At 43.6% G+C, this 21352-nt stretch overlaps 1 protein-coding gene across 1 annotated transcript in view; it reads right to left on the reverse strand.

The window, feature by feature from the left end:
• Positions 1-16119: 16119 nt before the first annotated feature.
• The window catches only part of tenm4 (teneurin transmembrane protein 4), a 213317-nt gene continuing 208084 nt past the window's right edge, over positions 16120-21352 (reverse strand). The window contains exon 33 of the mRNA XM_064301632.1: positions 16120-17451. Within this exon, the coding sequence (XP_064157702.1) occupies positions 16693-17451 (759 nt within the window). The 3' untranslated portion in view covers positions 16120-16692. The remainder of the gene's footprint in view (positions 17452-21352) is intronic.

Here is a 21352-nt window from a genome sequence, read left to right on the forward strand (position 1 = left end):
ACAGATTGCTGCTGGTTTTTCCGAACAGCACTCTCTTCGCAAATAACAGCTCAGATTGGCTGGCTGATTACCTGCAAACTTGAACAGGCAACAGGCCCTTTCTGGGTCAGATCAAAATGCATCATATAAGGTGAAATGCAATGACCTTTGATTTGTCTGTACGTAGCCAAAATGTTGTACACTGTGGATCTCTGCCCAGGACTACTGGCTACCCAGTCCATTTAAATGTCTCCAGCCTAAGACGTTACATTTATCCATCCATCTATCCATTATCTATACTTGCTTATCTTGAGTAGGGACACCGGGAGAACATGCAAACTCCACACAGAAAGGCCCCAAGCCGAAATTCGAACCCACGACCTTCTTGCTGTGAGGTGAAAGTGCTACCCACTGCACCACCGTGCCGCCCCTAAGACATTACAGACACCTTCAATTGTCATACTTACTGTACCTGAAATGGATATAGTTTCCTACCCCTTTGTCTTTTTATTTTATTTTATATATTTCTTGCCTCGGACGTAAAATTTGCCATCAAGGCTTTGCGAGCAGGACATTAACTACGTTTGCTCTCGCTATTGATCTTTCCCAACTGTCACTGCTCAATGTTTCATGAGCTTAGTTAGGCAAATTCTGCTGCAGGAGGTGCGATATCTCTGCAGCCGCGCGGCGCTTGCAGATATCAATGGCCCCCTTTGTTTGGCGGATCTCTGATAAGGGAAATCCGAAGCACGATTCAGCGATCCCGACGCCGCTTTTTTCGGAGCGCTTCTGCCGCTGAAAAATAGCTCTGTTTCTCTCTGTTCAGTGACTCAGCAGAAATCAGCCTCACATGACTAATTGAGTTAAAGAAATATTGGCATCTATATCTTTATTTTGTGTTTAGGGTCCCCTCTGTGTTCAATGGACTTTGACGGAAAACAATGTGAAATACCGCAAGCTACAGTTTCTTTCTCTATTGAACTATTACACAGTTTTCAAGAGACCAAGATCAGAGAAACAACAACCGCAGCTACATTTTCATAACGACAAAGGACAGTACAACTTCAGTGAAGTCCACTGAACGACCTCTCTCAATGCATTAATATTTATTATTATTATGATGATGATGAGGATTATTGCTTAATGTGGCCTGCACCCATTTGCAATCTCTTTATTGTAGATTTTGTCAGGGGTACATAGGTACAAAAAAAGTAGAGGACCCTTGTCTCATGGAAATTCTAAAGCACAATTTGGACAGTAATGTCATCGTTTCTGCACCATAAAATGTGTAGTGTGACCCTTACCACGGCAGGTGTCATTGAAGCAGAATATTTCCCTGAAGTGATTTTTGGGTATTTTACTGTAAGGGTGCAGACAGCTGACCCGTCCTCATAACGATGAGTCACATTATAATGGCTATCTTTATGCCCGGTGCCGTTCCATAACTACCGCTCCACACTGCTGTTTCATCACTTTCTCTGTTGTCCGTCCGGAGCAGGGGAGTCAAACTCCAGACCTGGAGGGTTGCAGCGTCTGCTGATTTTTGGTGTGCTTCAGCACATAAATGATTAATTTAAGTCACTGATTTGTCTGCGCACCTTATTACCAAGGCCGGAATGGGCTGCCCGTTGAAAAGGAGACCACAAAAAAAAACATGCAGACGCTGCAGCCTCCCCCTCCAGGACTGGAGTTTGACGACCCCGGTCCGCACAGAAGTCCCAGTTTATATCGTAAAACCGTGGGTGGCTCACCAATGTTTTGGTGCAAGAAGGACCAATTTTGTCAGGTTCGAATGAAACGGCGGGCCACTGAGGACAATTTTCCACTGGTAAAACAGAAAAGAATAGAGACGGCTGTAACTGCCGTCAAAGCGTGCACTGTGGGCAGCACAACAGCTAATAATTGACATTAGGTAATGATGCTTTACGAAATGTGTCGCGGTTATATCGATCAAAGTAAGCCTGCTCTTACAGCCAGATGCAAGTGAATTATGTGGGTACTCAGAGGTGAGAAACAATAAAAACAGAGGTATACAGTACTGTGCGTTTCCAATGCAACATTAGGGTCAATGTGTATTTATTCAATGAGGGGGAATAAGCTTTAAAATATGTCTGGAGTGAATGTAGAATAGAATAGAACAGAACAGAACAGAACAGAACAGAATAGAATAGAATAGAATAGAATAGAATAGAATTTTATTGTCTGGCAAAGGTCGGAAATTTGTCTTTCGTATCACTTTAGAAATAGAAAATACCTGCATGAAAACAAAATGCAGTACAATCACACAGAAATCACAAAAATAAAATTATTTCCAGAGCACACATAATTATGTTGGCATCCCAATAATCTGTCCCCCTTTCTGTCTGTTACACGAATTCACACAGCAGACTGAAATGTATTAACCCCAGAATCCACATAAACAGGTTTCAGAATAAACCGATTGAATGAACCTCAGATAAGCCTATTTTTAAACGGTACTTTAAATGGGCTTTCATCAAACGAATGCTTTCATGCGCCGAGCCACTCGCTGACAAGGGCCTGCAAAATTATGGATGATGTTTCAACACATGACCTCCTGTTTAATAAGGGTATATTCTGTGCCCTAAAGGGAGCTCGCGGATCAATTAAAAGCGATTTCTCCCCGCGTAAATCATTAACTCAATTTAAAATGTAGCAACTGCAGCTCCTCGCTGCATCATTATTTTAATCTTCCTAAGAGGGGCTGTACCAGGCAGTTGAATCAGACAGCTGAGTAGAGAGAGTCATGCAGTACAGTAGCTCACACATTTTTTTTTTCGGCCAACAGGAAATCCCATTACAGTCAAAATGAGCCCAATTCTGTCATATATTTGTTTATTTGTTTGTTAATGTTTGCATGATATATTTATATACATTTACACTAGCTTCGCTACGGTGATAGATCACATACTCTGATTGGTCAGCGTGCAGCCCTGGGCTAAACTAAGGGGACGCTAAGTGTCACCGTTATGCCTGTCATCCAGCGTGATCGGGGAGACATGACAGTTTTACAGCCAGTCTCCGCCTTCCTCGGTGACCTTGTCTTTATATTTTATGTGGACTCATCTGTCCAGAATCTCTGGGAGGCTGCTGAGAGCCGGCTAGCCTGTGTGTAAGGGTACTCTTCCTGTAAACCAAAAGACGCAGGCTCAATTCATGAGCAGAGCATTGTTTTTGTACCCTACCGCAAATACCATACTGTATCTGATTTTTTGCCAATAGTATAATAAGCAGGTTATGGAACAAATGTTGACTTGTGCGATGGATAAGGACGTTAACAAAAATGATATGCACATACTGTACCGATACAGTTATATAATTTAGCTATCAACGGGTATTTAATGTATTTATAACATGCCAGTTTGCTTTGAATTAATACATCCTGCAATCTTCTCTTCTGATTACAATATTCCATTCTCTTCTGACCTCTCAAAGAAAGCTGCTAATCTAGTTACAATGTGAACGGAAGGCCCATTCTTATACATACCAACTGCTGTCTCTCCCTCTGCCGACTTCCAAGCACAAAGCCATGACTAATTATATTAGTTTATCCACACAGACGCAGTTCTTTTCTAATTACCATTAATTACAGCACTTTGAGTCTTTGCTAGGGCTTGCAGAAGCACCAATCATTTGCATGAGTCTTCCCCTTAAACTTCAGAACAAAACTGAGGGCCAGACTGTGTTTGTTTTTATTTGAACAGATGGCGGTGGAACAGTGCATAAGAATGACTAAAAAAACATCCAGTATATATACATTCCAAATCTATATCTGTTTCTCTGAATAACTGATTGAAATTTCACCACCAGTATGTAATGTCTTCTGTATCCACTGTTCCCATTTGTGCAGGGGTGTCCGGTTGGGTGTCCGGTTTTGACTAATTAAAAATCTGGGGACCCTGACACACACGCACGCACAAACAAATTGTATACATACTAGATCCACACGCATAAAATATACTGTGCCTGGCTGCATATAACAATTTTTCATTTGTTTAAAGGAACACTTTCCATACTTGGCCCCCTGGAACTCGTCTCCAAGGTCAACAAGTTGTGCCTGCTCTCGATGAGCATACCGAGCATGTCAGATTTATCTTTTAATAAATATTAATGTTTTAATATGTCATTTTGCACCGGGACACTTCTCTAAAGCCAATATCTTTTTTTTTTTTGCCCTTGAAGACAGAACACCCACAGCGCTGTCTTTCAGGGGTGATAAAAATCCTGGACATTTATTTGCTGCATAAACATAAAAAAAGCATCATACACAACAATCTCTCCCTCTCTCCCACTCAAAAAAAAAAGAAGCATTATACGCCACAATCTCTCCCTCTCTCGCGCTCTCCCTCTTTAACACACGGTGGAGTAAGCCATATCGAAGCAGATTTGTCGCAGGGCTCCATCACCGATAGCGGGCTTTTATAGATCCTCATGCTTTTCTATTTATCCTCTGAGGGAGAGAGAAGGCAGGGCCGTCGAGATCAGTGTAGCATGAGGCTGCAGAACCAGCATCCCCCTGGACGGCGGCCAGTATTTCATATTTTCATGGCTGCGGCGCAATGCTAACAGATGGGAGAGGCGAGAGAAACGGGGGAAACGAGCCATTTCTGTCGTCGCGAAACACCTTTACTCTGTTTAAAAAAATAGCAGGGGTAGCGCCGCAGCGCCGCTCGAAGCTAAGACGCTGGCGAAGGCAGCGGCTGCCCGATCGGGGTGCAGCTGCGTCACCTTCTGCCGCAGCGAAATGTCAATATTGCAGTAAAATAATAAATGAGCAATTAAAAGCCCAGCGCGGTGGAATGATCGTTATGCTCTCTGAAATAATGCTCGGAACGCTGTGAAAACCCTTCCCTGGCGATCCACGGAGCCGCATCCAGCAGCAATTCTGACGCACACGCTGTAGCCACCATCGCTAGGCCAAGAAATCAAGCCACCACACTCAGTAATTAAATGGTAAACGGACTGCATTTATATAGCGCTTTACAATTGATGCCTCACATTCACCAGAGCAGTCAGGGGTTAGGTGTCTTGCTCAGGGACACTTCGACACGCCCAGGGCAGGGATTGAACCGGCAACCCTCCGACTGCCAGACAACCGCTTTTACCTCCTCGCTATGTCGCCCAACTATCAACCATACTGATGTGTGCCACATACAATCCAGGAATTTTGGTGCCACGTGCTCTTGGAACTTAAACGGTAAGTCATTTTCAGTAAGGGCCGAGATGAAAAATACATCCCTGAAAGCGAAAAAAAAGTCAAAAATAATCAATGTGGATTTTAATTCAGGCAGAAAATACCTGCATGTTTTATGCATTTCGAATGTGGCCTGTCATCGAGTACTCTTCTGCAGGCTGAGTTGATGAAATATGTATGTACCTTGTTTTAACCCTGACCAGAAAACATCACTGCCGAGGACAGCCTTGACCTTTATTGGTTTCTCAAAGCTGCCTGGATTCACTGTGGTCAGTTCTGCACGCAATCTGCTTCAGTCGTAGGATATCATGCTATGAAATGTTTTTTAATTTTTTTTTTTAATCGGTTTTGCCCCTACCCAAAGCCCGTTTCCATGAAGTAAACATCGCATTGACGCTAATGAAAATGTATTCTCAATAAGTGCTTGACAATTCCGAGTGCTCTCGTTCTAGGGGAACCACGGCATTGGGGCATGTACGACATTAGGCTTCAGAACGCTTTCCCTGACCGTCATTCTCATTTTACCATCCAATTTCCAAAGTTTGCATCATGCTGACTGACGTTAAAGAAAACAATATTCTAGCAATGAGTTAGTCCTGAACAAAGAAAGCGATTATCGCTGTAAACGGAAGTGGGCTGTACGCTCGCGATCAGCGTTAAGATGCAAAGCCCCTCCACTCCCCGACAGCCTCCGGCCGCGATGGCGCGGATGTCATTCTCCACCGTTCCCACAATGAGCTGTAATCTCCTGCTAAAGAAAGATTTGACCGGGGGGATAATTAGCCTCACAAAAAGCATTGAAGGCGCTGTCAATATGATTAGCTTAATGTGTGAAGCCGGGCTTGTTCCCGAATTCACGCGCCGTCCGTCTGATTTCCCGAATACCGCGGTGACATTTCTGTGGGTCATTACATTGTTCACACCTGTCAGATTCAGCCAGTTTAGACCGCCTGGAAATCCCAGCAGTGTCTCCTGAGCCCCGCCGGTCAGCTCTGATTCTCCACCTGGCTCCTGGTCCAAATTGGTTCTGTCCAACTCCCACGTTCCCAGTGGTAGGCCCTCACCACACAATTACAGTTTTCACTCCTTCCTTTCGGCCATGTATAGTGTGACAAACAAATACACGTGAAAGGCACAAGACATTCCCTCTTTTTTCTCCTTTTTTTTTTTTTTTTTTTGGTATTTATAGTTGATGGCTTGCAGCAGAATTTTCCCCGATAACGAGACAGGTGGGTAATATCAACGCAATAATACCCACACACTGAAAGTGTTTGTTCAATAGCTGGGTTCTTGGATGCCAGCATTATTTTTCTCGTAAGGAAAGGTGACTCTTCAGCGCCAGTTGAAAATAAAACTAATGATCACGACAAACACCAGTTGACACTATTAGTTTGGGAAAGCAAATATATACAGTGAGCAAAATGTTCCTGTTAGTCTTTAACCTGCACTTAGAAGCTAGCCCGAAGGAATGAAAGCAAGATTCCCTCTCACGCTCTCGCCCCATAAGGGAAAGTGTCACATTAAATTTCCTGTGCACCCCGGCGTACTGTACACGTCCCGCTCTGAAAGATATAGGAACTGACGTTTCCCTACGTGCCGGAAAACAATCTGACATCCTCTTGACCTCGGTAAATACGACATATCAAAGGCGGGCTCCCACCAGGAGTATTTTTAAGTCGGCGCTTCCTTCTAGCAAACGGGTTGCTCCTGGGGGCTGGAGGTAAAGGAACGGTTATACCCAGCGAGGCTCGAACCCGCAAGGCAACAGTCAGCCTGTCTTTCTCACAGCCCAGACAGTGTGTGACCCAGTCAATTTCCTTGCCTCATTGGCTGATAAGGTTTCACTACCATATGGACTACTGGCAGCCAAACAGTAACTCTGTACAATGTAAAGAAGAGAAGAAAAAAATATTAAGTAAAATAAAATACAGCGGCTGGATTCTCTGCTCTTTTAGAAAAACGCGTGGCCTGTTATTCAGCCTGTCTTCACATGAAAGCTGCCTTATAATATGTCATCCATAAATAGTCCATAAATTAGTGTCTCATATAATAAGTGGGGGCCAAAAAAATAAATATAAAAAATAAAAACAGAAAAATGAAAAACATAGCAGGCATTTAGATTTCAAGAATTTAGCAAAGGCTCTGGTCCAGAACAGCTTTTGCGGCTTAACATTTTACATTCAATCCATTTATACAGCTGGATGTTAACGGAAGCAATCGAGGTTACATACCTTACTCAAGGGTATTACGTAGCAGCCAACCTGGGACTCAGACCTATTGAACTGTAAACTAAACTTTCTAATCATTATGCTACAATGAGCAAACTTTCCCCCTGCTGGTACAGAAATACGTTTTCCAAAAAATGGAGGTGCTCAAGTAATGTCGTTTATGCCCACATGTACTGCACTGGAAACTAACTGGGACAACTAATGGACTATTAGGTCATTATGTGCAAAAACACAGTGCAGTAAAATACAAAATTTATTAGCATAGGAATTGACTATCAGTCGACTATGACAAATGTATTGTCTGTATAAATTTAATTTCTATATTCTCCATTGTCAATTTCTTCACATAATGTAAGGCCGAATGGTGAATATTGCCTATGACAGATCTTGATATCTAATATTAATCAATCTTGACAATATCATAATATAATATTATACGTAGTAACAACTAGCAAAATAACAAGTGCAGATGGCTTTTCCCCAACACTTATTCTGAAGTGCAAGTATGCAGATGACTAAAACGAAATGACACATGAACACGTACAGAGGTAAATTGTTTGCGACAGCTGTCGTGTGTTTAAAAACAGCTACGTAGTGTGCTCAGCGTCAATGCGCTAGGGCGAAACGAGTACAGTAGATAAGTGTGGCTCTTGGCTCAGCTGGGACGCAAATTTCACTGATTTTAATGACACCCGTCTGCCAGTGTTTTCCTACAGCCATGTTCCAAGTGCGCCATTATCGACAAGTGGAGACAGATTGAGATTGCCAGCAAGTTGACGCTGTCCTTCAGTGCTGATACAGTACACACACTCCCTAGTTTACTATGGCGAAGATGGGGTGTGTTTTGAATTGAAGTAATTATAACTTTATATCGTGCTTTGCGCGTACTTAAGCTCAAGTGCTTGATATAAAACTGGGAGAAGTATGACAAAACTGTTAATTTTTCACTTTTTAAACAGTTTGAAAACAGTTTGTTCAATTGAATTTGATTGACTGGATCATAAGGAAGTTCACCCCAATAATTTTTTATGGGCACTATGTCCAAAGGTGAGACCCTCACCCAACTCTTGATAGTATGGCAAGCCGTTTAAGCTTTTATTCAACTTGTTTTTGATATCAGATATTAGATTTTAACTAGTTATAATTCAAATTATTGATATCAAGAATTCAATTTTAACTAGTAATAAGTTGAATTCTCAATATCAACAATTCAATTTCAACTTGCTAAATCACAAAAATGCATTCTGCTGTCTGCGCTTGGACCTTTCTCGAAGCTGTCAAAGGACCGTCAGCATTCAGTACGCATTGCGCCTTGGTCAAGGTTACATAGCCCAGTCAAATATAGTGGTGGCTGGAAGCGGAGAACTGTGTATACCCCACAGTATAGTTCATGTGCAGCAATCACTGAATTTGTGTTGTTTAGAACCTTGCGCCGTTCTGTAAAGAGGCTTGTGGGACTGTTTAGATATTGGGCCATCTGGGATTATAAGTATTTTTCCCAAGAAGATTTAAGCAATATTTAATGTTTTTGTGCTTTAAAGCCATAATATTTTATCTACCGTTATGTAGCCTAGTCTATGCTACCGAGTACATATAGTAATCTACTTACATACAATATAAATCCACTTACGACACATATCCCTGTAATTCAGGCATAAAGAGGGAATATGTATGGTAATCTTAACTAAACATACTGTAGTTCAACAGACCCCCTTTTAAAAATTGTTTATTTATTTATTTATTTATTTATTTATTTATTTATTTATTTATTTATTTATTTATTTATTTAAGCCCTTTGTCCGCAGCTGATTTATTTTCTTCTAAGTTTTATTAAACGCTCCAGTTATTTCTCATCGGGTGTTTCTCTCCTGTACTGAACCGCTTTGTCATACTGTTTCATGACAGTTCTTTAAATTGCTTGTGTGGTCCAGCACTAGTATAATAATCCATATGCGTTTTATATGTGGGTACTCCTGCAGAAGGCAGGGTCTCGCAAAAAAAAATTAATTAAATAATTAATTAATTAAATAAATAAATAATCCTCAAGCAGAACATGAACAGCTTTTGACTTAACACATTCCCGCCATTCTAATTAAAGCCAGCTCGCAGTGTGACGGATCGCGCAGAACTCCGGAAACACGAAAAATCATCTTCACCATCCAGGAAGGCTCTGATTTGACACCGTCTTGAGCTCGGAGGATATCGTGAACACAAATTACCGGAAAACTTCTCCGTTACAGAAAAACCCCGACTGAAATCTGCGGTGACGGATGCCCAAGCCTTCATTACTGATCATTTTTAAATGCAAATGTGTCTACAAACAAGATATCATTCATTGTGTCAAAACTGACACCTTCACACCCAAGCAGATGGGCTAAATTAATGTGCAAACCTAGTGCAAGAAATGAAAGAAACATCGGCTAATTAATGAATAAGAAGTTTCTTGGTCCAAATAATGATGCAGATTAGTTTGAGGGTGAGAAAGCTGGAGAAATGTACCTGTTTCCTAATGCAGTGGGTGTCCCAGACGGCGGTTTGTGAAATGAAGGCTGAAATTTTTATTTATTTATTTATTTTTTTGCCGCAGGTTCATGTAACGCGCTTCCCGTTTACAGTCAGGTCAACTGGAGTAAATGCTTCACCCGTTTACTTCTTCCAGTTCGCTAACTTCAGTACCCATATGCAGTCGTTTTGACAGAACTACTAAATTCATTAGCCTACGCTTTTAATAAGGAGTGAGTGGGGGAAAAAATATATTCACTGATCTGCCATTTTCTTTGCTGAGTGCTACGCGATGTATGAAGCTTGCACCAGAAAGCCAGTTAATTAGGCCAGTTCTTCCTCTTTGCAATAACTCTGGTGTGTATTTGGAAAGAAACTCCACCATGAATTGGTTCAGTAAGTATGTTCTTTAGACTGGGACTGAGTCTGGGGTGCCCATTGTTCTGGCAGTGGTAGTTGGGGGGGAGGGGGGGGCGACCCCAACTAAGTCTGGTTGTCTCCAAGGTTCTCAATCCCACTCACTGGGGATGTCTGATCTGTCATACTCAAATGACAATTGCTACTTACCTGCTTCCAAGCACCTGATGTATATTGACAGCAGTATTGAAAACACTGATGTATGCTTTCTCAGTAAACAAAAATTACAAGCTGCAGGCTACCGCACATTACAATGTAACTGAACAGGTTGTCTGATGAATCAGCATGTAGGCGATAGACTGGAACTAGGAGAAAAAAAAAATTTGTATTCACCTCCAGTGATAGACTACCTGTCTGTTTTCATCAAATTGAGCGCTTGCACTTGCTGGCTCATCTCTAGTCCTCCATGACTCTGACTCCAATAGCTCTCCATTAATACATGATCAAACTTTAAAAAAAAAAAAAAAATCTGAAGTGCTCACAGTGCAAGTTTCTGATTCACCAGTTTAAAAAAAACATTGAGGCAAAGCAGAACATCACTGTGTATTGTGAAACGCATTTGCAAGTTACTTACTTTGACTTCCAAAACAACAAGCCTGAAAATTGAGTTTCTGGTAATGTATTATAAATGAGTTGAAGTGGAAAGGGAAAAAATAATAAATAGAAAATAATTTTTTTGCTATTACGGTTGTTGTTATTGATGTTAAACTTTGGTTTCAAAAATGAAAGCTACATTTATGGGTCAGCCTGAAAGTGATAAATGGTTTAAATAAAATCATTTTTGTGTGTCAATATTCTAAATTTGTGGACTGAGCACCAGCTATTTGTAGAATAGCTACCTGGACATCACTTTATGTGCGCATGTACTAGTATTGTAGCCCAGGCTATGACATTTCCGCCACCCACTGACCTTCATAGCAACACAACATGTACGCAACGTAACACAACATAACGCAACATTACTTTCTGACCTAGCCTATGCTTGCTGTGTGAACTGGAATTAATGTGTTCATGACTATGAATAACTGTTACATAATCAGTATTGCACCTTATCGGACTTGTGTTCTGTAGTTGCTCCAATGACCTTCGGTGTGCACTTTTTGTACCTCACTTTGGATAAAAATGTCTGCCAATTAAATGTAATGTAATGTATGCATTTAGACCAAGGTCAAATTCAGCCTCTGTGAATCCACTCATATTGTGATTCTTACAAATCTTGTAAATCTGAGGCCCCAACCCCACTAAAAGACTTTTCCATCCATCCATCCATCCATCCATTCTTTATCTATCCCACTTATTCCTGGTCAGGGTTGGGGGATGGCTGGAGCCTATCCCAGCATGCATTGGGCAAGAGGCAGGTATACACCCTGAACACCCTGGTTTCCAATCCATTGCTGGGCACACACACCATAACAACCATTTCCAGATATTTCATTTGAAAACACCAATTCCCTGTCTCCATTACTTCAGACAGGCAGCTATTTCAAACTCCTTGGCCTCTTCAGAACCTTGGTCCCCTGCTGAGAATTTCATTACTGCAAGCACAGCCTCCATTAAAAATCCAGGCAAACAAGTACTTCATTATGAATAATAAACTAAATGCTGCTTTTCCAATTGACTTGGGTGATTTTTTTAAAAAACTGAAATAACCGAACTGGTGTTTTTGGTTTCAATTTGGTTTGTATGAGCACTTCCACTTCCGCTAATTTCAATGTTGCTGTCAGCGGAGTAATTTGAAATGGCTCCATGACTACAGTTGTCATAAGAACAGCTGTGAGCCAATCCCGGTGCACCTTTTCTGTTCAGCTGGTTGCCTCTTAGTGGTTTTGTGTGATAGTGGTGGTAGTGGTTCACGGCTGAAATCACTAAATACACGAAAAACCCTCGAACCCTATTCTGTGTTATCAACACCTTGTGTAGGTCCCCGTTCTACAGCCCAAAGCTATAAGGCCCTTCAGGACACCTTCCCTCAGGAATTACCTGTTAAAGGTTCACGTTCCTGCGGTCTCGACTCTGGAATCTCAAGAAATGGAGCACCTGGAAAGAAAAGATTGTGAGACTGGTTCCAATAAGAAATAAGCCAAGCACAGGTACAGGTCAGTGGCTGAGTTGGCTTTTATCTCCGACATCAATTGGAGTTCTATCTCCACACTACATTGCATTACGTTTAGGTTTAGTGGGCGCTCTAATCCAGAGAAATTTACACATAAAAGATTTGGCCAACGAGTGGAGCCAATGCAAAGTGGTAGCAGCCCATATAAACCTACAAAATAAAGTTAAGTGTCACAGCAGGTGCAAGGAGGAAGACTGAGGATGCAGTAACAGATGTGCTCGAGGATAACGCTAGCATAAGATGCAACACAGATAGGGTTAGCAGAACTGTAATAAATACTCCCAGGTTCTTCGCTGGCTGAGCAGAGCAAAAAAAAAAAAAAAGAAAAAGAAAGAAACCGCAGCGTAAACAGGTGTTCTTTTCGGTCTGCTGCAGAAACCAACACGGCAAACGCAATTACAATTACAACAGGCAATTAAAATGACACACAACCCCGAGCCACGCGGCCCCGCTCACCGGGATCCGGCGCCGGCAGCGGAGCGCGGGAAACATTCGGCAGACCGGGCGGCGCTCGCGGCATTCTGCGGCGTCCCCTCTGCCGCGCCCCTCCGCAGCCGCCCTCTGCGCCGCGCTGCGAGAGTAAATGTTTATCGCCTCCCCCCCCCCCACGCCGCCGTGTCTTTCAGGGCGGCGCGCTCCAGAAGCGCTAACGAGATTAGCGCGGCTAACATCTGCAGGTTCCAAACAGGAACAGATAAATAAATAAATGAATGAATCGAGCCTCTGTCAGAAAGAGAGAGAGCAGAGTGCCCGACCTCCCCTCCCCACCGACCGCCCCACCCCCACCACCACCACCTCCCTCCCACCCACCCCTCTCTCAAACAAGCAAGCTTGTAAATAATATCAGAGCGCTGGCTGGGGTGCCGGTTCCTACAGCTGTGTACCTGGGCCTCTGGAGCCTGGTGAAACGCAGCTAGACAGCTAGACATGCATGCAGATGTGCTGCATTGATCCACAGCCAGTGTGTCACTGCTTGTGGTCTAGCAGCAGTTAGGACTGCTTACAAAGCCACTATGTGATCCACATTGAGCCGTGAGCTATGCAATAATACTGTTCTTCATATGAGGGCAGGGGTGCTGTTTTTAAATGACACAGATTTGATCTGAAAGCAGGGCCTTCAGTTGAATACAAACGTTCTGATGCAAATCAACGACCGAATCAAACCACACATCTGGGTAGTCTACGCCCCTACAAAAAGGGAGAATTTAAAACCAGGGAGCCAGGAATCCCAGTGCATTACTCTGATGTGCATATAAAGGCCACTTAACAAAAAAAAAAGTGAATAACAAAAACAAAATGAAGCTGTTTTGAAACAGGAACCAAATGAGAGGTCCTTAATTTTCCGTTCTTCGCATTGCGACACAACGGTGTCATATCAAGTCCTGGACAACTGCATTGGCTGCAGGTATTTGGGGTTTTTTGTTTCAATGCAGCCAATTAAGGCCTTGTGCGCACTAACGACTTAAATGAAACACGGGTGCAGAGACACCTCAAAAAACCAGCTGATACAGCGGCCCTCTGGGGCTGGATTAAACCCCTTTAACACGGCAGACCAACTTCACATATAGTTCAGCAACCTCAGCACTCCAATGAACCTTCAGTCAATATTTGATATCTTTTGCTAAACACTGACCAGATAAACTTGCTTCAACTTTGTGTAACATTTATATATGCTGCAAAAATAACTATAAAGATTATGTGCTACAGTTGAAGAAAAAATAGTAGTATACATCCTTACAGTTTGCACTGTGGCACATTTTAATTTATACAGCATCTGTAAAACTGTCAATTTATCTATATTCAGCTATAAGTAGACAGTAACGTGTATGGTTGCAACAATATTTTAGGTGACAGAAGAAAGGTGTCATGAAGTGGCCTTTAGGGTTCGACAAATATAACTGAATAATTACAACCATGAGAACATAAAATGTAAAAAAATCTGTAGTTTTTTTCCTAATGAGGACTAATCAGGATCAGCGCTGTAGCGCTAGATGGCATCTATATTTGAATTTTATTTACAGCTTGTGCTAACAGAATGTGTTAACAGAAAGGGGGCGGAGGGGGGGTGGATGAAGCAATTCAAGAAAGCAATGTAAATCGTAAATCGCAGCATCACATTGAAATGACAATCAGTCCTTTTCTTCATGCCATTACTCTTTGCCTGTCTGATTTTCAAAAACAGCAACCATGCTTACAAATTGCAGAACTGCCAGTCAAAATAAATTCTGAATTTGCTCATGAATATTTCAAAAATCATGATGCATTAGAACACTTTGTTATTTATCAGTGTGACTTTTTTTTCCAGAAGTGAAATTGCGTACAAAAAGCAGGCAAAGCTACAGTTCAGGTATCTTTGATACATTTGAAATTGACCCCAACTTTCTCCAACCAGTTGCAACACCACTAGACACTAGAGTTTTCACACACTGGAGTTAAATGACCTTTGAGTTTTATGAAATTGCAGAATTTAACAGTAGGTTATGGTCTCTCAAAGACCTCCATCTTATGACTACAGCGAGGACATGTGCACATCGAATGCTCTTCAGCATGTGATGGGTAGACACCTGCTTTGCAAAATGAAAGCACTTCAGAAAGGATCCCCTTAGGTGGCCCTATGGGCAAAGGCTATTAATGCTTGTTTATACCCAATTATCTCTGTCCAATTATCAAAAAATCATGTTAAAATGTCCTACTGACTGACTGTGAGGACAGCTTTAGCCATTTTTAAAGCCTTCAAATCTTCTTCCTCTTTTTGGTCTGTTATAGTACAAAACAACACTAAAAACAGAACATTGTTTAGAAAATTCAGTTCTTACATTTTATACTGATTTAAAATGTTAAATATCTTCATCTTTGCTTAGAATTTCACAAATAAATATTTCTTGAAATAATATCAGACATTTTCAAACATGTTCATACTTTATTTCATGTGTGAAAACACCCTTGAACATTGTTCAAGTAAAATGTTTAGCCATAAAAGAGACAATAGTTCACATTGCTGAATTCACATTTCAATCATGTATTTTATATATTGAAAAAGGACAATAGAACCATTTGAGTAAAATAACTTCCATATTTTTTTTTTTTTTTTTTACAGAACTTTTGTTCCACAGTATGTTCTGACAAGATTGGCTTCAGTCTGTTTTTTAAATTTTTTGTATTTTTTAAAATAACATTTTGTAATCTAATGACCACTGTAGGGCATAGATAAACCGTAATTATCTAAAACACTCAGCTATATTTCAGCTCCTCCATGTTTCCCTATTACTAAAAAAAAAATAACACAAATTAAAATAAGTCATAAATAAAGTTTGATTAAAAAAAAAGGGTTGACCTTTCGGTGTGCTCCTCCCACTTCCCAACATCGGCACCGGGATTTAATGTTCGCATCGGTCCGTATCGGTCAACACAACGCATGTAAACTGAAAAACAGTCCACTGTAGAAATATACTGGAGGTGCATCTGAGGCACCGTTGCGCCCTTAGACGTTGTGGCCTAAGGCTGAGGACGAAGGCATACCTTTTCATTGGAAATGTCACAGAGAAGTACAACAGAAGCGAGAGAATGCGAAGTTCGGCCCGGAGCACGGACGCAGGAAAAGCAGACGGCAACACCCTGGCCCGCTTGCGCGAGTCCTCCTTTGTTTTTCTTTTTCTTTTTTTTTTCTCCTCCTCCTCCCCCTCTTACAGTGGCAATGGGTATTCAAGTATAAAAAGAAGCGAGTAAAAGAGAGAGGGTTTCTCCGTGGCCGAAGTGGGGAAAGGCAGAATGGAACGAGCTCGTCGATCACAGTTTAATTCTCATTGGCAGCGGAATTAACCGAGGAGAGCGGAGCGCTCCCGCCCGCACCGCGAGATTCCCTCCAACAGAATCTCTGACAGGAACAGGAAACAGAGGGCGGAAGGGAATGGGGGGGGGGCTTTTTTTTAGGCTAAATTAAAAAAATACGAGTCGCCAGGATCAAAAAAGTTCATCCTCTTGCAGTCGCACTTGAAGGGCAAAGACTGTCAAAGCGTTAAAAAAATAAAAAAAGTAATGGAAAACCAAAAAAATGTGGACACACTTCATTAAATACAGTGAAACTGTACACACTGTTTTTTTTTTAAACAAAAGAAGTTAAAAGAAAAACACAGTCGAAGAAGAAAAAAAAACTGACCATGTAAATGCAGCTGTCTTTGGCAAGAAGTCCTCCAAAAAAAGACCGTGTACCAAGTCTTTCACCTGAGCGCGCCCTGCTCCTGTCACCTCCGGCCCATCTCGCTCTGTCTCATGAAGTGGATGTTGTTGACGCTGTCCGACAGTTCGGGGTACTGGTCCACCGAGACCAGGAAGTAGCCGTCGTAGCCTTGCACCCTGCCGGAGCTGAGCAGCTGCTGCTTCTCCCCGTCGGTCCAGGAGCGGGAGCCCTCCTCCCCGTCCCTCAGTCTCTGCCGCTCGCGTGTCCAGGCCCGGCCCACGGCCCGCTGCCGGGCCAGCTCCAGCACGCGGGCCTTCTCCTCGTCGACGCTGCTGCCGTAGCGCGCGTTGAGGCAGAGCTGCCCGTGCTGCAGCGTGATGTCCGTGATGCGCCTAGTCCTGCCGCCCACCACCGCGTTCACCTGCGTCACCGTCACGTTGGTGCCCGTCTCCAGCGTCCGCCGGCCCGACGTCATGCCCACCAGCGCCAGGTCCGCCTCCGCCGGGCCCGGCTTCACGAAGTAGTGGGTGTCCACCTCGCCCACGGTGTAGTGCAGGTCCTGCAGGTAGAGGGCGCCGTTGAGCACGGCGGCCATTCTCCGGCCATCCTCACTGGCCACGCTGATGATGTCGGTGGACACCAGGCCGTCGCGGATGGCCAGCTTCACGCCCTTGCCGAAGATGGAGCCGGCCGTGGCGAAGAGTATGGGGCCCTCGGACTGCGGGCACCCCGCGCTGCTGGCCTGGTAAACCTGGCTGAACCGCTCCAGCTTCACAAAGGCCTTCAGCTGCCTCTGCACCTCGCACTGGACCCCCAGAACCGTCTGCAACACAGAGACATCACAGCCAATCGGCCACACGCACGACATACGGTAACCAATCACACGCAGTATTCATTTACATAACGACAAACACGGACAATGGGTCACAGGCACATATGCAGAGATGTAGTGTAATGGTTAGGGAGATGGGACTGTAACTCTGAGGTCACAGGCTTGATTCCCAAGCGACCCACTCTTCTTAGGTACTTCACCCGAATCGCTTCAGTAAATATCCAGCTGTTAAGCCAGATTAAATATGGGAAAGATTCAGTTAACTGTGGAGAAGAGCTTTTGCTAAACTGATATGTAAAATGACATCTTGGAGACCACTGGGCCAACTGTGAAAATCTTCAGTTAATCAGGCTATACAAAAACAAAGACTAAAGAGTGATCGATCGATGTATGTAATGTCGAATTCCAAGTGCTTGCCTTGGAATCTTCTTCCACTCCAACAGAATTTTGCGTTCTTAAAAAAAGAAAAAAGAAAAAAAAAAAAAAGGAAAGTAGCTTCCCTGGCAGCTTTCTGGCTGACATTCTCTCAGCGTTTCACGCCTCTGATCTTGAGCGTCTTCACCGCCAGTTCCATTTCCTGACAACTTATTTCAACGGCTCAATCTCAGCAGGAACGCGTCTCTTTTTTTTTTTGTTGAAAGTTTCCTCTCCAGAAACAGAATTATGCCGCTTCATTAACACTTCAAAACATTTTGAGCGTCTGTTCTGAGGACTGCGTAAACCATTCTTTTAAATGTTGAGGCGTGAGGCTGTGTGTCGAGATTAACTGCCGCCATCTCAAAACTGCTTAGAGAATGCTTGTAGTTTTTCTTTTTTTTTTTACTGGCCAGTCTGCTTCTACGACTGCACAAACGTGTAAAATCGAGTTTATTTTCACAGGGAGATTTCGGTCTTTGGAAGACAAAAATATAAAACCTCTGACAGTTAGACCAAATGGAGACAAATTGGGGAAGTTCAAACGAGATCAGATGCACAACAAAAGAAAGTTGGGATGTTTTGCCACAGACAGATTAACTGACAAAGCTACAACACAAACAATAAATGATGATGGGGGAGAAAAAAAACATATCCTGAAAGTAAATAAAAAAAGCCCAAGGTACATTTCCTACGAAGAATGGATGGCACAGAGGTAATGCAGCTCCTTCAGGATTTGTGTATGCATACCACATACTACAGTATTTACTTGCAAGAAAACACAACTAATCTGCCTCACTTAAAGCGAAAGATACACGGAAAATACAAGCAAATGGAGTGAACGCATTCTGGAGTCGGAAAAACAGATGACGCAAACACCTGAAATCAAATCAAAAGTTTTGATTCGATTTGAAGCGGCTGCCGACGAATGAAAACGTTATTTATTTATTTTTTTTCACTCCGTCAACATCAGGACGGCACAGCTAGCCAGTTGCCCTTTTCACATTAATTACGCCCTCTCTCGTTTCACACCGTATCTCAACACGCTGGCCTGCATCAGGAGGCCGCTCGCTGCTAATTGCGCACCAGACAGATCAAATAAATCCATTGGGGTCACGGCATTTTAACGGGAGCTTTTGGCTTCAGCAGCTTTGAGGAAGAGGCCAGTTTCAATAAACCCTGGCTAAGTTCCACGGCCCGAATGATTTCAGATGTGCTGAACTGCACGGTTCTATTCATGTGCTCTCTTCATATTTTCTGACGCGCAAAGCTGAGAGGCACTAAGTTGGCTCGCTCGTGACAGTTTATTTGCTCGTGAACTTAATGGAAATTAAACGAGAAATGAAATGGAATATTAGAGGTGTTAAATACATATCCGAAGCCAATCTCTAAATCTCTTGTTGGGTTTAACTTCGTATTTAACTAGCTCTGCGTTGTTGCCATTCTTTAAATCGAGAATCTCAAGCAGGTAATTCAGCGCATGAGTGCTTGCACAAGCTAGGCTAAGTTCAATGTCCACGCTTCAACTATGTATGCATTTGTGGAGTGTGAGTATTGCAAATTCCGGTTTATTTACTGATCTGATAACCTGATAATCAGATAACGTGACCTTGCAGAAAACATGAACAGAAAGATTTGTTTGGTAATTTATGCCTGCAGCCATTCCTGTATTGTAATATAAGAAGAATGACCTCAGAACAAGCAAGCCAAATACCTTTAAAATCACAAAAGTAAACATATCTATTTATTTATTCATCGGAATAAAGAGATGTGAGACAATGATCTCAAGAAATATTGGCACAACATTAGCACAGCATCCTAACAACCCAATTCTGGAAGGTTCCTAAGGCAGAAAAAAATGGTGGAGTTCTATCTGTCCGAGTGATCTGTCCTGAGAATATTCTGGATTTTGGGGAAGAAGGAGAAGACTTATGAAAAGCCTTATTAAGATTTGTGCTCCTTTTCGTCATTTGGATGCCACCTGAGAGCAGGCTTTGGGGGGGGGGGGGGTGTTAAGTGTTTCAGGTGCAGCTCCTGAAGGTCCCCCAGCTTTGTGCCTATGCCAGTCCTCAGGGGCTGAAAACAAAGCTCTCCTCTGATGTTCCGGGGGGAGAGATGGCTCCTCCGGAGAGGGGTTCTCCGTTTTAACGGAGAAAACGATCTGAGGTGGCAGCTCACGGCACCAGTGAGGCGCAGAGAGGGCCCCCAAATGAAACGGAGGTCCCATGATGGTCCTCCGTGGCCTCTTGCCTGGCGTCCCAAACTCAGACCCCAAAGAGAGGCGAGGGAAAGGGGAAGCTCCACAGGGGGGACCGCTATCTAAAGGGCCCCCGTGTGTTGCGTGTCCTGCACAGACCGCTATCTTAAGAAACCCCACCAGGCCCCGGGCCCCGGGAGATGTGCAGTGACCCCAGCATGGTTTTGGCAGGGAGGTGGTATGCAGCTGCATGTCCCATCTGGCCAGGGCTCGCCCGTCCCGTGAAAGAACGTAGGGGTATAGAGGACTTCAGCTGTGCTGTGGAACACGCCAAGAGACTTTCCCTAGGGGGAGTGCATTAGCTGCACACCCCCCCCACCCCCAATAGTTTATAGCATCAGCCCCCATGACCCCATACCCACCCCCCCCAAGCGAATGACCGCCTCTCTCCCAGTTCAAACACCTCGCGGCGCGTTCAGCCAGATGTGCAGTCAGCCCTCCGCACAAATCAAACGGCAGAGAAACAAAACGAGAAGGGTGAACCGGGGGACACTGCGGGCTTCCTCTCCGCCTCCCTCTCTCTCTCTCTGGGGCTTTGCCGCCGCCAGCCGACGTCTAATCCGCGCGCAGTTACGATGCGCAGAGCGGCGCAGCCACCGTTTCCGCCGGCGCACGCGTCCTTTAAACTTCAAACATAACGGGCAGTTTCAGGGACCGTCTAATCACAGCCTGGGGCTTCAAAGGCGCTCGGTTTGAATTACGCTGAACCGGGAGGCGGATCAGGATAATAACTAGTGCCAGAGCCCCCTGTTTCTGTAAGTACAATCCTACGAAGGGAACAAATGACTGGAAAAAAAGACATAGGACTTCCAATAATGAAGTGCTGCTGCACAATGCATCAGAAGAGGTAGTGATCTCAGCATGTTCCCTCCGAGCCTGGCCTGGCATGTTCTGGAAGCTTGGAGAGAGACGGGCGGCTCCAGGCACACAGACAAACGCGATGGGCTCTTTTTTTTTTTTTACCAAAGTACAAGTGCAGCAACGAACTGTTCGCACACGCTGGAATTGGAAATACTGGAATGTTGTTTTATTAAGGATGTTCTGCAAACCTCAAAGTGGGCTGCCATATTCAGTCAATCGGAGGACATATTGTTTTACTGTCCTTACTTTGACTGTGGATGGGTGGGTGGGGGGGGGGGGGGCGATTGCTGGAAGTGGGGCTGCAGGGGATGGTGTTGATTGTGTACATACGTGTGTGTGTGTGTGTGTGTGTGTGCGGGA

The sequence above is a fragment of the Anguilla rostrata genome, chromosome 12 (assembly GCF_018555375.3).
Source record: "Anguilla rostrata isolate EN2019 chromosome 12, ASM1855537v3, whole genome shotgun sequence".
Taxonomy (NCBI): Eukaryota; Metazoa; Chordata; class Actinopteri; order Anguilliformes; family Anguillidae; genus Anguilla; species Anguilla rostrata.